At 57.6% G+C, this 16,802-nt stretch overlaps 1 protein-coding gene across 3 annotated transcripts in view; it reads left to right on the top strand.

Moving 5' to 3' along the window:
* CACNA2D2 (calcium channel, voltage-dependent, alpha 2/delta subunit 2) overlaps nt 1-16,802 on the top strand; it is a 137,948-nt gene that overhangs the window by 98,137 nt on the left and 23,009 nt on the right. For all 3 annotated transcript variants that reach the window (XM_012665825.1, XM_012665817.1, XM_012637654.1), the window contains exons 4-5: nt 7,590-7,649; nt 15,273-15,317. In XM_012665825.1, the coding sequence (XP_012521279.1) occupies nt 7,590-7,649; nt 15,273-15,317 (105 nt within the window). The remainder of the gene's footprint in view (nt 1-7,589; nt 7,650-15,272; nt 15,318-16,802) is intronic.

Genomic DNA, 16,802 nt, shown 5'->3' with positions numbered 1-16,802 from the left:
GCCAAAGACTGATTTACCTGCAGAGATGTGTGGCTTTCATGCTGGGGTCTGAGGAGGGGTGCCAGCTAGGTTGGCAGGTTCTCATTCATTTGAGCCCCTGTAGGATTGGGCTGGGTAGGGCAGTGCCTTGGAACGAGCTTCGGCAGCCTTGGAGCCCACAGCCCTCAGCTCTGGGTTCCTCGGAGGTGAGGTGCCTCCACACAGCTGGGCTCCAGAACCAGCCCAAACAGACCTGAAGCTGTTTGTTGGATTTATTGGTTTGTTTCTTATCAGGGTACTTCTCATAAGTGCTCAAGATGGGACCTGGAAGCTGCAGCAGTGACTGGGCAGGGCAGAGACGTGCGGCCCTGAGAGCCAGACCTGTCCTGCAGCCCCAGCATGTGGCCCTCCAGGTCCACACTAACCCCCTTCTGAAGCAGCCTGCTGCCAGAGTTGAAATCTCCAGAGAGCGGGCTTCACTCGCAGTTCTGGAAAACTGGTTTGTAAATTCAAGCCCCTGTCCTTGCCCCTCACCCTGTTCACATGGATTCATTTGGCTCCTGTCCCATGACACACACAACCTAGCTTTTCTGCCTTGATTGTGGATCCAGCCTAAAGCTAAAGCAATGAAGCCAGTGGAATTTATGCGCCACCTGTGAATGCCACCTTCCCTCCTTTGCTTTCCTGGGAAGGAGTGTCTCGGAAGGAGCTCATGGCCTTCCTCCTCTTGATGATAAAACGTCCACTTTTTGGTAACATACCATAATGGGAGAGAGAGGGTTGTTTTAAGTATCCTCTCTTGGCAAAATACAACATGGCAACCATCCTTGGGATCCCAGGATGTTCTAGGAAATCCTGTCTGATCTGAAATTCCAGCCTCTGGGATCCCAGCTTCCTAACCCTGGTTGGTCACGGTCTGGCCCTGCCCATCTCCATCACGGCCCGCCCCTCACTTCTTAACATTTTTCCTGGGAAATTAAAACACAGCCTGCCCGTTCCAGGCTGCACCGAGTGGGTGCAGCGACTGATAACCAAGCCTGTGCTGCCTCCAGGGAGCGAGCAAGCCCCGGCCTCAGGGGGAGCGGGGGTGGGGGGGGGATAGGGGGAGCAGAGGGGGATGGAGACTCGAATGAGTTTTTCCCTGTTACATGTATTCTGACCTTTTTTTTAAAGAAAAAAATCCATTTGCTAATTTTTTTTATCAACTCATGGAGGATGCATGTGGCCAGGGAGGGAAAAGGTCAGGGAGCCTGTTGCTGCCAGCAACGCGAGGGCCCACGTGGCAGCCTCCCCTGCGGCGCCCTCCGTGCCAGGAGTGCTTGCTGTTTGCTTTGTGGGTTTTCAGTTGCTGGGATTTTGGTCTGGGGCTTGAGTGCTTGTTTTCCTTGTCTTGGGAGTGGTTTTATCATTAAGCTGAAGCACGGTTAATACAGAAAGAGTGTATTAGCCTTAAGATGTGTCGTGGGCTTGGAGCCAAGTATGTCCACTGCAGATGCAGCAAGGGGTGACAGAAGGGGCCTGGTGGGATGGGCAGGGCCAAGCACCTGTCCTGCCTGAGGAGGCGCTGGTGTCAGGTGCACCCGACAGGAAAGCACCGCCATCAGTGTGTCTCCATCACCTGCCATGCATGAGTGGTGGGTGCTCATCCGCTGCCCACCTCGGTGCCCTTCTTCTCCTCACCCTTCAGAACCCAGCAAAACGGGGGATGGGGACAGGAGCTGCCCTCAGAAAGTCGTAGCAAGTGAGGTTGTGCCCACCAAGCTCTGAGCACATCGTGTGCTGCAGAGGGCTGGCCATCGCTCACATAGCAGGCACTGGTGCCCACACATACGCCTCCCCAGGCCATGCGCTGTGATTTCTCCTGGTTCCTGACTGTGGATGGCCCTGCCTGGAACAGGTGGATGCACAGACAGATGCCTGCTCCAGGCTGAGCAGCAAGGAGAGACCCACCGGGCCAGGACCCCTCAGCCCTGCCTGCACTTCTGCCCCTATTGTCAGCCCCAGGGCTCCAGCTCCCTCCTTGCTGAGCTGCATCTTGCTTCATTATTATGCAGATATTTTAATTATGCAGATATGTTTTTAGACAGTTTTAAATATGTATATTATTTACTCATTAGACCATAACAGCTCTGGAAATTGGAAATCTGTGTTTAGTATCTATCCGTGCACAATTGAGAGCTGATACAGGGCCCACAGGTGGGGAGGGAGAAGGGTGGCAACAGCGTGTGCTGGGCCCACTGGGGCTGCTCGACACCCTGGCGCTCACCCTCTCCTGCGACCTGGACCCAGCGACACCAAGGCTGCAGGGTGGGCTTGGAGCAGCGCCTGGAAGGCCAGTTACTGACCCCTTCTTCTGGTGGGGATGGTAAAGGAACCACTCCTGGGGGCAAGGGGGTCACCTTGCCAGACCTGGCTCCTTCCCTGGGACGTTCACATTCACTGTCCAACGCTGCTGGGCCTTGGCCCCAGGCAAATCTGAGTTTGATGCCCCCTCCCCCACTTCCTGGCCAGGGGCCTGGGGCAGTGGCGCTAAGGCTCTATGCCTCGGTCACCTCAGCTGTAAAGGAGGGGAACAGAAGAATCTACTTCTCAGGCGTCTTGGGGAGGCAGTGGGTGGGAAGCCCAGTCCTTCGCCTGGCATGGGACTGACTGCACCAGTCGGTGAAGCCCTGGCCTAGGGTGGGTGCCGGGGTTGTGTCTGGTGTTACCGTCTTTGCTGCCTCCCTTGCGCCCCTCTGGCAGCATTCTCAATGCACCTACTTGGTGCTGGGATTTTGCTCGGCTTGCTGCCCCCCGCACACCCCAGAGCTCCCCTTCCATCACTGCTTCTGCCTCAGCCCCCTGTGCCCCAGATCTCAACATCCTACACCACAAGGGTTCAAGGCCTTTTATTCGAAGCCTCTCATATCTTCTAGGAAGCGGGAGTAGCTGTAACTAATTAAGACCAAAGAAACTCTTAAAATCTTTCCCTCTGGGCTGTACGTAATAAGTCCTATTTGATGGGCAGGTGTTCCCCATGCCCTATTGCGCTACCAGCACTGGAAAGAGGGGCTCCCAGGTGAGGGGACAATGAGGGGAGGAGGCTGAGGAGAAGTGGAGAGTGCCCAGGCTTGGGAGAGGAGCAGGCCCCCAGGGGGACCGGGACACTGAGGGCTCCTCCCCTCCTGGCCTGCAGGGGGCCTTGGCCTCCAGGGGTTGGCCTCTGAGGGGCACCCACCATGGCCCCAAGACCCTTAGGTCGCTGTCTGTCTCAGCTCCAATGCAATTGAAAGATGTTTAACATAGTGAAGTTGGAAGGTATCTGTGGAGGGGCTGCTCCCCAGGGCAGTATTTTCCCCAGCCCAGTGCACTACTCGTCCTCTTTCTTGCCTTTTTCTGTAAGAACGCTCCCAGAGCTGAGGGAAATTGATTGTTAAGTGAAACTCTCTGATAATTGCTTTTAAAATGCCCGCTGTTATTGTGATGGACTTGGCGGTGAGCAGCCCCACTCAGCAGTCCCACTGCGTTTCTTTCTAATGCCGTGGCCGTGATGGGGACATCATGGGCCAGGCAAGGCACATCAGTGACTTTGTAGCAGCAGCATCCTCATAGGCAGCCCTCACCCCCCAGGATGTGGTGAGGAAAAGAGGCTCAAAGAGGTTAAACCATGCACCTGGGGTCACACAGCTGACCGGGCAAAGCCAGACTCAAGCCCAGGCCTCTATGCAGGTCCAGAAACACCCTGACCTTGATTTAGCAGACATTGATTGTATGCCCAGGGCTGGGGTGTTAGAAACTCAGCATCCACCAGACACTCGCCCACCAAGCCCAGAGCTCAAAGGGGAAAGGAGACATGGCAGAATGTTCCTTGAGTGCCACAATGGGGACAAGTGGGGGCTTGGCAGGGGCCAAGGAGTGGTCAGAACATCTCAAGGGTGAGGGAGTGGACCAGGCTAGAGGAGTCTGGGCAGGAGTGAACAGGGAGGCACCAGCATGTGCAGGGGCCTGATAACAGGAAAACCAGAGACTGCAGGCAGCTCCAGGAGCAGAGCCCAGAGCCTGAGCCAGGAGCCACTCCCAGAGGACAGGCACTCAGGGTCAGGGGTAGGAATGGAACTCATCTCCCCCATACAGGTAGCTGCCTTGGAGACAGGACCAAATTGGGGCCCCAGCTCTGTCCCTGCCCTGCTGGGTGTCCTGGTAGATTGTCCCTTCACCTCTGTGTATCAGTTTCTTTCTCCATCCTGCCTGCCCCCAAGCCATTAGGAGGACCCAGGAGAGGTGGAAGGGAAGTGCTAGGAGGATGAACCCTGGGCAAGGTAGGCATGGTCTCCCTGCCGTCGCTGAGCAGGCCTGACTGTTGTGGGCTCTGTGGGGACAGAAGCCCGAGGTCTGAGTGCTCCTGAGGGCCCTCATGCACACCAGTGGGTGATCCCAGTCCTCTCACCCTCTCCTTGGGCCACACACAGCCACAGCCACAGCCTTGCCTACTCCCCCCATCGGCTGCCTACGCCCTTCCTCCCCCACCACCAGGCCTGCCTGTTTAGCAGTTTCCACACGTCCAGCGCCCAGGGATGGACTGATTGATCTGTAACACCAAAAAAATAATAATGGCTTGATCGTTACTGAGGATTAAAAGTAATCCTTTCACTGTGGATATTGCAACTCCGTTATTCATGAGTCAGCGGGCTGACCCGGGCCTTTGAGCCCACGGGACTCCGTGAGCTCAAGGAGGCTGGGGGCTGGGGCCCTTCCTCTCTGGGTCTCCCTTTCCCTGTCAGCTGGGTGAGGGAGCTGGAAGGGTCTGTTGCCCCCGTGTTTCGGGGCCTGTGAATCCCAAGGTCAGAGTTGAGCCCTGAGAGGGTGAAGGAGCTGGCAACCCCTGGCCAGGGGTGGAGATAGGGGCAAGAGAGGACAGTTCCTTGGGGCCATGGCCACTTCGAAGACTTCCATTAGTGCCAATTTGGTGTCTGTAGCCCCCATTTACCCTGTGGCTTTTTTGTGACAAGAGATCTGATCTGGTTCCCATACTCTACCACAACCTCAGCCTCTGAGAAGGACGGTGGCCTCAGCAGAGCCCCATGTGGGCTGCAGGCCTACTCAGAGGAAGATCTGGAGTCCCTAGTGGGCCACCAGGTAAAGAAAGGTGGGCACCAGTGATTGACCAAGGCTCATCCCTTGAGATGTAACCTCAGGGGCTGCCTCCCTAGGCTGTACAGATCCTCCAGGCCAAGCACTGAGCTTGTGCCTAGTGCATTGTTAGGCGCTCAGTTAACATTAGTGACAAGTGCTATTAACTGTACATGTCACAGAATAATGTTCTCTGTGCAAAGTCACTGCAGGCTTAGGGATTGGGGGCCTCACCCATGCCAGCGGTTGGGATCGGGCAGGTATTTATGGTTTAGACCAAGAGGAGGCCCCAGGCTGGAAAAGGAAGGACAGGAGCCAGGGACAGGTGGGCCCTACAGAGCCTCAGAATAGCTTTGCCTCTTACATGCAGAGCAGTAGAGAGCTCAGGGACAAGGGACAGCAACGCAATCAGATTTACACTTTGAGATAAGGCCCCAGGTGCGGTGTGGAGAATAGATGAAGAGGACAAGAGGAACACAGGTTCCTGGGGCAGGACAGAGCCTGCGCTGGGGATGAACAGTGGTGGTTAGAGTGATGTCGAGGGTGGGATGTAGGAGGCAGAGGTTCCAGGGCAGATGGGCCTGTTCCAGGAGGGGGCGCTGTGAGCTCAGAGGGGTCTGAGGGTCATTCCAGGGAAGGGTCCAGGAGCTCAGGAGGGCCCAGGATCACAGAGGCAAGACATGCGAGGCATCATGGAGTCAAGAGCCATGTGGTATCTGAAGCCCCGGGAGTGTGAGGCAGGGTTGGGGGACAGGGGAGGGTGTGGGCCCCACCCAGGCAGGCCCTGCACTGAAAGGCAGACAGAGGACCAAGCCTGCAAAGCAGAGGGAGGCCAGGAGGGCTCCGCATTGTGAGGTGGGAGTTCGACTTGTGAGGCACTTCTCACCTGTTCCCAGGACCCCCAGCCTTCGCCTTCCCACCACTCAGTGCTCTTGGCCTGAGGAGGGGGAGCCAGGCCCAGTGGGAGAGGAGATGGCTGCGGATAGCCCCTCTAAGTGTGGGGGGTGACATCCTGCCCCAGCAGAGTGGAGGCCACAGCTCCACATGGGGGTCCCCCCCCTCCCCTGCTGTTCCTTCAAAGGAGGAATAGCTGGTCTCCCATGTCCCGACTCCCGTTTTCCCCTAGTGGGCAGCTTCTGGCCTTTATTAGAACCTCCCACCTGGGGTCCACATGCCACATCAGGCCTGCACTGGTAGATGGGGCTGAAGTGTCCTGAATACCAAGGGGCCAAGGCCTTCTGAGGGGGGTTATAGGCCTGGAGGCCCATGGGATGGAATGGGGCAGGGGTGAGAGACTGGAGCCACTACCTCACTGGGCATGGTGGCCCCTACAGAGCGTGGTCTTTAGACCTTGGTCATAGGCTGAGCAAGGCAAATGCAATGATGAGGGCTGGGCTCCAAGCCCAGCCTGACCCAGACTCCCTGTGTGACCTTGGGCAGGCTGCTCATGGGCTTTGCCTGGCTGTCCTCATCTGAGGAAGGCCATAATGGCCCCACAGTAGGCACTTTGTGAATGATTGCAGATGCACATGTGTCACTGGCTGGGGGAGAGCTTAGCATGCAGTAGGTGGCCAGTTCATGGTGATGGTTGTCATGATGAACAGGACATCTCTGTAGGAAGTCTCAGAGGACCAGACTCGGTTCCATCCTCAGGAGCCCCAAGACTTCCTGGAGGGACGTGATCCATAGGAAGTGCCAAATAAGAACCTCTGGGTGGCTTGGATTCAGGCCCAGAGAGTGGTCAGGCCCCAGCGCCTCCTCCTGCAAGCCTTCCCTGATAGCCCAAGTTCCTGCAGCACTGGGCTTCCCGCACCTCAGCTACTCCTGTCCTGGTCGTTCTGCCCAGTTACGTGTCTGTGATCTGCGAGAGGCAGACATGGTGTCTGCCGTATCTCTACAAGTCAGCACAGTCTGGCGCCAGGCATGCCCATGGCAGGTGTGGGATTCACAGGCACAAGGGCTTCACTGGCAGAGGCCACTGGAACGAGTCCTAAAGAACAGGCCAGGCTTGTGTGGACAGAGGGCTTGGGAGCCCTGTGGGAAGGGGCTCAGGAAGCCTGAGAAAGGGACAGTAGTCCTGGGTGGGTGGAGGTGGGCTGTGGGCACCTCCTGCTGGGCGGGCAGGTGGAGGAAAGAAGCATCGGTGAGGTGAGGCACTCTGTGACTTGTGGGGCGGTTCACCCTTGGCTGGGGAGGGCTTCATCTTAGCACTGGGGTGACACTAATCTGTAGGGATAGAGGATGGCATTGGAGTATGGCCCAGTCCTGGGGTGCCCCTGCCATCCTCTGGGCGGGAGATGTTGCTGTGAAGCACAGGGATGCCCATGGAGATGCCACTCGGATCGCTTTGTGCGGCTTCGCCTTTCCTGTGTGGTCAGAGAGTGCCCATGCAGCAGCTGGGGGTGTCTGGGGCTGAGGAATCTCTGAGGATCAGGCTCTGGGGCAGGCATGGGGCAGGCAGTCTTGCTCAGCCTCTGACCTTCCTGCACTTTGTCCCTCAGAGATTGGCCGATGCTGCAGAGAACTTCCAGAAAGCCCACCGCTGGCAGGACAACATCAAGGTAAGAACCCCAGCACTGCCCCCTAGCACCTAGGGCATGCCCACCCCCAGCAAGGGTGTCTATGAAGGGGGTGCTGCCCAGGCACACTGCGGGGGCACCGAGCGAGGGGTCTGTGGAGTAGAGCCAGAAGCTGTTGTCCAACATTCAGCACATAGTCTAGGCTCCCCCTCAGTACTGGGGCACACAGCAAGGTATGAGCCCCCATGTCACTCCAGAGGAGTTGTGGAACCGCCTGTGAGTGGTGTTCCCCAAAGGAGGTGCCAGATTCGTGGAGACACCCTGGCTCAAAGAGGCCTCTTGACTTCAGGACTGGTCAGAGACTTTAATACAGTGACCTGGAGTGGATGCTGGGGAAAGAGGGCTGCGTCCCCTTCCCCGACTTCCCTGAACTGCAGCCTGTCCTCCAGGACGCCCACCGGCTGGGCCCGGGACCAGGCTGCACAGTCACAAAAGCCTCTCCTTCCACCATGAGAGCTCAGAAGGAGCTCAGATCCTTGGAGTGGAAGTGCAGAGGGCTCAGGTTGCAGGGGAGGCAAGGGAGCCTCAGAGACACCCGGCCTTGGGCCTGAGCTGTCCTTGCCAATTCCTTGCTGTGTTTGATTCCACCTGGGGCTGGACACGCCTGCCCCTTTCCTGTTAGGCCTGAGTCAGACTGAGGCCAGGCTCCCCTGGGAAGGACACAGGAAAACCCCAGTGCCAAGGATGATGGGCCCGTCAGGGACCAGACCAATTGGAGGGCTCCCTGTGTCCTCCACAGCTGCTTAGGCGTCTGGGCCAAGCCTCCTCGTGGTCTCTTGCTAAACATGGGGTGGCAGACCTTTGACTCACTCCAACTCTGGATCAGGCACATCTAGGCACATCTGCTCCAAGAAGCAGGTGGGGTTCTTATCCCTGTTTGACTGACAAGAAGATCGAGGCATGGAGTGTTTAGATCTACCTGAGATTGCCTGTTGGTGGCAGAGATTCATAGCCGCTTTCAGGTACCAGGGGTTCATGTCTGTGATCCAGGCCCCAAACCTGCTCTTCCTCCCTAGTCCCCATCCCCCAGGCACCCTAAGCCTGCCCTGCCTTGCCCACACCATGGCACTGTTTCTGTGGCCCCTGGTAGGTGAAGGGTGCTGCCCCCAGGGAGTTCACCTGGGGTCGGGGATGACAGATGATTATTTAAGGTGAACAAATGAAAGGGCTAGTGACTCTCTAAACCAGTCCCCTTCCCTAGGAGCCTGGGGGCTGACCCTTCTCGCCCTCCTCACTCTAGCACCACCACCCATCACTGGGCCCTGTGCCACCTCAGCCCCTTGATCAGAAATATCCATGACAGCTCTCACTCACCACTCAGACAATACCCTCACCTCCAAAGAACCCCTGCCCTGGCAGCACCCTCCGCAAGACCAGGATTTGGCCGCTCCTGCCTCCCTCCTCCCATGCGCCCACCACACTGAACACTTTGCTCATGCTACCCTGCCCAGAATGCCCTCTGTTCCTCCTGAAGGCCCAGCTTGTCTCCCCCCACCCCCTGAGGCTGCTTTCTTCCCCAGCCCATCAGCTCCTCCATCCTCTGGGCTTCTAGGAGCCTCAGTTCCTACTCTGCCCCTTAATTTGTTCCTGACATGTCAGCTTCCTCCTCTCCTCCAGGACAGGCATGCGGGTCAGGCACCACAGGGCCAGCCAGGGAATCAGGGAAGTGAAAAGACCCACCCCAGCCTGGCCTTCTCTCCCTCCCAGGCCAAGCCCCACACAGGGAGATAAAGAGGATGCCTTGGGCCCCAAACCTGTTCTCTCTTCCTGACTCTGCAGAAAACCTAGGATTTTCAAGGGTCATCCTGCCAGACTCCTGACCCCTGAATTTCAGCTATTCCCTGAGGTAGGAACAGCTCATCCCAGGCCAGAGTAGGCACTGAAGGGGCTGCCAGAAAGGAGGGCCCAGGTCTCAGGGATGTCCAGGGCATGCTGAGACAGGTACTACTTGAAGCCCCACTCTGAGCACACTGGGCCACGATCCCTGTGGGACCCAGGCAGGGCCTTCAGGTTCCCTATTTGGCAAAGGACTGGCCGGTGTGTGTGCTGCCCGTCAGCACAGACGCTGTGTGCGCAGGGGTCGGCGCACGTGTCAGACTGCGTGGGCGCACTGAGTCGGTGATGGTGTGGAAGAGTCTCTCGCCTCACCAGCCATTGGGCCCAGGGGGTTCTGACCTAAAATGAAGCAGTGGAGGACCCTGGCTGCCCTCCTCTCCCTGGCTTGACCTCAGGAGCCCGAAGCTGTGGGTATGACCATAGGCAGCCCTGAGCACAGGGCCAGCTGGGCCCAGCCTTGTTCCCACAGCACTCAACACCCGCCCCCCAACAGGCCATCAGCGTGCCTGCCCACCGGCCTATCCCACTGCTATCCCAGGGAGGGTAGGGCAGTAGTCACCTTCCTCCTTCCCGGCTGTAGGGTCACTGCTCTTCCAGGAAGCAGTGCTGCCAGGCTGAAAGGCATCCGTGCTAGTGGTGGGCCCACGAGCTGACACACCAGCTGGCTGTGCCTGGGCTGCCCAGGAGAGCGGGCAGCAGCAGCTGCAGGCAAGGGCAGCGGGGTAGGGACTTGAGGCTGGGGAAGGGATGGTATTTTGTCCCTTGCAGGCATACCACACACTTCTGAAATCGCATCCTTCTCAATGACCTTCAAGAGGTGATAGATAAGGAGCCATGTTCCTTCTCAGCACTCAGGAGAGGCACCTGGCCTATGCCACAATTCCAGCCTTGAACTCAGGCCCTTTACCCAAGCCGGGCCTTTTCCCAGGAATGCCCTTACCCCTCCCTCAAAAGGGCAAAGCTTGTCTCTACAGATGCCTGCCTAGGAGTTCCCTTCCTGGCCCCAATCCTAGGATTGACCCCCACTGCCCACAGCACCCACCTTTGGTGCCTCCATCACAAATGGTTCCCAGGCCAGTGTCCCAGTGGGCTCATCTGTCTACCCCACTTACAGCTCCTCCAGGCCAGAAGCCATCAGGCCTGACTCAGTGCTGTCTACTACTTGTCCATGTCGCCAGCCAGGTGCCCTATGGAAAGAGTGATCAGGAGCAATCATCTTGCCTCCAAGATGAGGAGGATGGCTCCCAGCAGTTCTGGGCACAGAGGAGATGCCTGGCCCATGTGGCCAGACTGGAATCCACTGCACGATCAGTAGGGTGTGCCCCCCCTGCCCCGTGTGGCCAGCACACACAGCAGGTCTACATGCAGACCTCTGAGGAATGGACAGTGGTATACACACAGCCACACACACACAATCCCCACTGACACCAGCCAGGGGATATGGGGGATCCTGAAGTCTGCAGGGTCAGAGCTGGGACAAGAGATCAAGGGGGAGGGCCAGGCGCGGTGGCTCACACCTGTAATCCTAGCACTCTGGGAGGCCGAGGCGGGTGGATCTCTCAAGGTCAGGAGTTCGAGACCAGCCTGCGCAAGAGCAAGACCCCCGTCTCTACTAAAAATAGAAAGAAATTATCTGGACAACTAAAAATATATATATAGAAAAAATTAGCCGGGCATGGTGGCACATGCCTGTAGTCCCAGCTACTCGGGAGGCTGAGGCAGGAGGATCCTTTGAACCCAGGAGTTTGAGGTTGCCGTGAAGTAGGCTGACGCCACGGCACTCTAGCCCAGACAACACAGTGAGACTGTGTCTCAAAAAAAAAAAGAGATCAAGGGGGAAATGTCTGGATATAAAATCTCCCATCCCCCTTCCTAGTCCCAGGCCATGACCCTACACACACGGCCATGGCAGGGGCAGGGAACCTGCCAATACCCTTGGACGCCAGGGAAACCATGGCCTTGATTAGCAGGCAGCACCTCCCATGGCCCCTGCCGACAGGCAGCAGGTGCTCTGGTGCCTATAACACTTAGAGTAGATGAAGATGGGCCACCTGCTAGACTGTGCCTAGGGCCAGCACCACAGTATGCCAGCATCGTGTGCCACCTAAACCACCAGTGAGGGGCCAGGCCAGGGTATGGGTGGGGGAGGGAGGAAAGGCCATTGGTCCCAGGGCTTCATTGCAACACCAGGGCCTGCAGGAGACAAAACCATGCCCTGGGAGTCTAATGGAGGGAATAGTCCTACGCTGGGGAATGTGATGGGGAAGACACGGCCCTTCCCTGGGAAGTCTGATCGGGGCAGGTGGTAGTTCTGCCTGGGCAATCTAGAAGGAGGGCTGTGAAGGCCGGGCCAGGCTGGAAGAGCCAGCTGGACAGAACAGGTGGCCTCCCTGGCCTGAGGGTCTGACCCAGCCATAGCGCCCACTGCCTGCCTCTCTGCCAAGCCAGCAACAGACGGCTCTCTCAGAAAACAGTCCTCTTGGCCGAGCTGCGCTGGCAGTGGGCCAGGGCAGGAAGGCCAAGCGTCCTCACTGGTGTGGCAGTTGACTGGCCTGGGCCATGCACAGGCAGCTGGTGGGCAGGCGGCAGTCCTGTCTGGCCAGGCCTTGGCAGCCGCCTTCCAGGCACCAAACATGGACGGCAACCACCATTGCCCATGCTCACGTCCTCCCCGTCCCCCAACAGCCAGCACCCCTTGTGCCCTCTCAGGCTTGGCTCCTGCTAAGGAGAGTATGTTTGTCATCAACACACGGGCCGTGTATGCAGGTCCACGGGGGGGACATGTGTGTGAGCTCAGAGGGGGTGATTCCTCCACCCCCTGCCCAGTTTGAACAAAATGGCCCTAAAATATCAGGTAACAAGGTGGAGGGTGTGAGGGGAGTCGACCTCAGACATTAAGGACACATCACTTGTTTCATCCCACCTGGGGCGTCTTTTTCACACTCAGCCTCTCTTCTGGGCTACAGAGTTGCAGACAGGAAGGGGTCCACCCATGGGTGGAGCTGGCCCTACTCCGGGGAGGCCGGGCTTCCTGTGCTCTTCACACCCTCAGAGGAGGCATCACCATCCTGATTGTACAGGTGGGGAAATCAAGACCCTGACTTAAAGCCTCATGAGGCTGCATGATTTAGCTAGATACCCTTGCCTCATCCATGAGACAGGAGTGACCCCTGGGAGTCTTCATGGGGCCACCAGGACAAGCTGCAGCCTTTGAGGATCTCAGAGCTCACACGTGTCCAGCTCAGAATTTGAACCCAGGACCTCTTGCTGAGGCCCTGCCCTCAATCACTAGATAGTACTGCCTCCTTGTTGCTGAACCCAGGAGGTGGGTCACTAATGGTAGACGTCCAGGCACTGTGCGTGCCAAAGCAGACAGGGGCCTTCCCAGGGACCCTCCCTCCTCCAGCTCTACATCACACGAAGCATAGCAATCACAGCTATGTTCACCTGTATTTTCACATATGTGACCTTGCCCGCCGCCATCCCACGCTCCTCTCTACCAAGAAAGGGGCATGGCGTGGCCCTCCTCAAAGGAGGGCTGGGAGGAGTCCTGTTCATGTGCATCCAAGACATGGGGGGCAGGGAAAGCATACAGATTCCTGAGCCTCACCTGCAGTCTGCAGGGGGCTGGGAGTCCTGTATGATGTGTCCCTGTGTCCCTGATGCCACCAACATCTGATGTTCTGCTGAGACTGCAAAACAGCAGGACAAATAGAGAAATGGAGCCATTGGAGCAGCTGGAGAGGTGGCCCCAGTGAATGGCAGGGCACTGCAGCGATGCCCCAGGTGCAGGCAGGACCCACAGCCTGTGAGGGAGGCCCAGGGCTCCTGGAGACCTGAAAGTGACCGGTCCTCCCCCATGCCCTTTCCAGTCCTTGCAGAAGGTTTGCCTAAAAAGTGGATGAGTGAAGCCCCAGGTTGTAATCTGCAGTCCTCCCACCGCACCCGCCTGTTTTCATTATGGAGGGAAAGAGCATCAGAGCTGTGTTTATAACCCCCTTTTAGATAACAAATCACATTTTCTTTTCGCCAGCGAGTGTGTTGAATTGATATTTTTTTCCCCTCAGTTTAATGGGTTTGTGTGTTCAGGAATGATCTTCATCAACCGAAACTCCTTATTGTGTTTGATGTAATGTCAGCTTTCATTATGCGCTTCGGTCGGAGCGGCGCAGGGAAAGGCCGAGCACCCTGGAGCCTGGGCCCCTGCCCCAGCCCCCAGCCCAGGCCCACCTGGGCTCCAGCCTTCCTGGACTGGTGGGGCGGTGGCCGGTCGGAGCCAGGGTGTATAGCCTCTCTTCTCCCTTCCTTAGCGGCATCTGTGTCATGGAGTCACAGGGCATTGTGAGAAAGCTCCAGATGCATCAGACGCCTCAGACTCTGGAAACTGGCAGGTCGCCTGTGGTCTTCCATCCCTCAGGAGGTTGTGGTCTTGCCCAAGCACAGTGCCAGACATGCAGTTAGTGTTCCAGAATGCCTGGACTAAGCCTACACGTCCACCCAATGACCTGAACCCCCAAACCCCTGGTGGGAGACAGCCTACGACTGTTCCCTGAAATAGTCCCCACTGCTGACCACCACAAACCACAGCCCCAGCACTTGGGCAGTCATCAAGGCCAGGACCCTCCCTGGAGTCATGAGAAACCTGGGGCTCAGAGAGGGGATGGTCTGGCATTGGGGGTCACACAGTGAGTGGGCCCCAGCCAGGCCTTGAGAAGGGGGTGGCCCAGGCGACTTCCACCCCTCCCGGAATGAGTGCTGGCTCTGTGCTTGCTGCCTTACAGGCAGGCCCTCGGGAGCAGACACCACTCCTATCAGCAGACCCCAAAGAAACAGGCCCTGAGTGAGTGAGGACTGCTGGGGCCACGCTACAGGTTTTTGCTGTACAAAATAGGGCTGAGGAGCACCTGGGGAGGGTGACTTGGACAGCAGCTCTGTCCTGAGTCCTGGCCCTAGAGCCCATGGGGGCAGAGTGTGGCAGCCCCTCCTGAGCAGGTGGCACTTGCTGACACCAGGCTCACCTTCTGGCGGCCTCTGTCAGCCGCTCTCTGTTCTGATTAAAGATCATTAAACATGAAATTAGCCCGTTTGTGTTACGGGTCCCCAGGGCGGCCAGTGATTATGACGCACAGATGGCCAAGAACCCAGGCGGCGGGCAAGCAGGCACGGGCCAGGGTGGGCGGGGTGGGTACAGGCGGCGGGGGCCGGGAGCAGGCGCATGGGCCGGGCTTTGTTTTCTCCTGCTCCTGTTGTGCAAACCCCTTCGCGTTTCACAACAAATCACAGATAATTAATAAGTACATGCCCATAATGAGTAGGCTTTTTAATAGAAGAAATTGGAAGATGCGGCGTCGAGTCATTATTTCACTCTTGCCCAGAGTCGGCTCTATTTTTCCATCTTCCTCACTTCGCAGTACTGCCTCAGCCAGCCTCTCTGCAGACAGGCTGGCTCTGACCCTGCCTCCTAGCAGGACTGCAGTGCAGGGACCCTGGTCCCTGAGTCAGGGAGTCCCAAGGGATCCTGACCCAGGGCTACCGCATCCTCTTAGAGCCCTGAGGGGCCCCTGAGGATGCCTGGCTGGGGGTGGGGGCGGGGCATTCCCAGCACTGACTCATCCAGCCCTTCTGGGAAGGTGGCTCTGGATGGGGGGAGGAGACAGTCTCTGCCTCAGAGGAAACTGAAGGGGCCAGCCCAAGCCTTGCGGCTGGGGGTCCTGTCTGCTCTAAGGGAACCCTGAGCTGTGAGTGCTGAGGCCTCTCTTGCCCTACCAGGAGGAAGACATCCTGTACTATGACGCCAAGGCAGATGCTGAGCTGGTGAGTGCCCCATCCTATGCTGGGGTGGGGGGAGTTGCCAGAGCCACGCCCCCTCTCTGGGCCGTAGTGGTTAATATCTATCAAATGCTTGTTAGGACTCAGTGCTAGGCAGTCTGAGCTCAACCCTGGAAAGTAGTGGTGACACAGGCCCCACCTTCCACTTCCCACAACTACCTAGAGGTCCTAACCCCTCTAGTGCTATGTCTCTATGGCCACTAATGGGCTGGGCTTCACTGCAGTGGGGCAGAGTGGTCAGGCACTCGGACCTCCCCTGACAGGGCAGCTCAGGTCCCAGCATTGAGAGGGACTCCTGGAGTGTGATGAGAGTAGAGGGGAGGGGGGCGGCTGGGGAGAGCTTCCTGGAGGTGGGCAGGTGCTAGCAGGTTGCAGTGACATCCAAGTGCATTTCCAAGTCAGTGCAGGCTCCCTCCCCTATGCTGAACACCCACAGCCTGACCCCATGATCAGAGCTTGGCCCTGAGCTCAGCTGGAGTCACCTACCTCAGAAGTGGTGGCACTGAGACCGACCAGAGAGCCCAAAGCCACGCTGCTCTTTTGCCTCCATGTCACTCACTGGCTCTAGTCTGCTTGGGCTGCCCTGTGAGGTAGTGAGGTCCCCATCACCAGAGAACTCATAGAAAAGATGTACAGCCATTTGTGGGGAAGGTGGCTACAGAGAAGACAAGTGTCTGAGGCTGTAGGGCCCTTGGAGTAGACAGTGTTTGGTGAACTTGCCAAGGCCCAAGTTCCCCTGCCTGACTTCAAGGCAAAAGTAGTTAGATCTGACTGTCCCCTCTATAAACAGAGTTGTCACAGTGGCACAGTCTCTGGGGTCGTACTGCTGGCTGGTGCAGAAGACCCAAGATCCGGTCTTCCTCTCCCTGGCTCATGGGCCTGGGGGATTTCCTGGGGTGAGCAGGAGACAGGAAGGCTGGAAAGGATCCCCACGCAGGCTCCACTGCTCCAGGCTGGCCTGGGAGAGCCTGGGGAAGGTCAGAGGGCCCTAGAAGGAGGGGGTGGGCTCAAGCAGGTGTGCTTCCCCTTGGCTCAGCTCCGTGGCTCCCAGAGAAGTTGCTAAAATTAAAGCTGGAATCTGAAATTCAAATGAAGAGCGAACCTTTAATTAGACCCTGAATCTAATTCCTTACCCCCCTCAGCAGCGGGCTGTAATTTTAGCAATCAGTGCATTAAATATAAACCAGGAGACTGCGGTCGCCCACCATACAAAGCCACTGGGCTCAGGGGTGACACTGAGGGGATCCTTGGCTAGCCTGGTGCCCAGCCCCCTACCAGGATACCCTGAATCTCCTGCTCCCAGCAGCCTTCAACTATATCCAGGACCCCAACCCCTGGCTCTAAATCATTGGCTCCCTGCTGTCAGCCCTTTGGACATTTGCTCGGGGGCTAGGGACTGCCCAGCAAGGGAGATTCACTCCGGGCCAGGTTGGGCCAGTCGCTTAGGCCACAAGCCCAGCCTGGCCTGGC

This window comes from Propithecus coquereli, unplaced genomic scaffold (assembly GCF_000956105.1).
Source record: "Propithecus coquereli isolate 6110/MARCELLA unplaced genomic scaffold, Pcoq_1.0 Scaffold1, whole genome shotgun sequence".
NCBI lineage: Eukaryota > Metazoa > Chordata > Mammalia > Primates > Indriidae > Propithecus > Propithecus coquereli.
The sequence above is the reverse complement of the archived record's forward strand: the minus strand, read 5'-3'. Positions and strand labels throughout refer to the sequence as shown.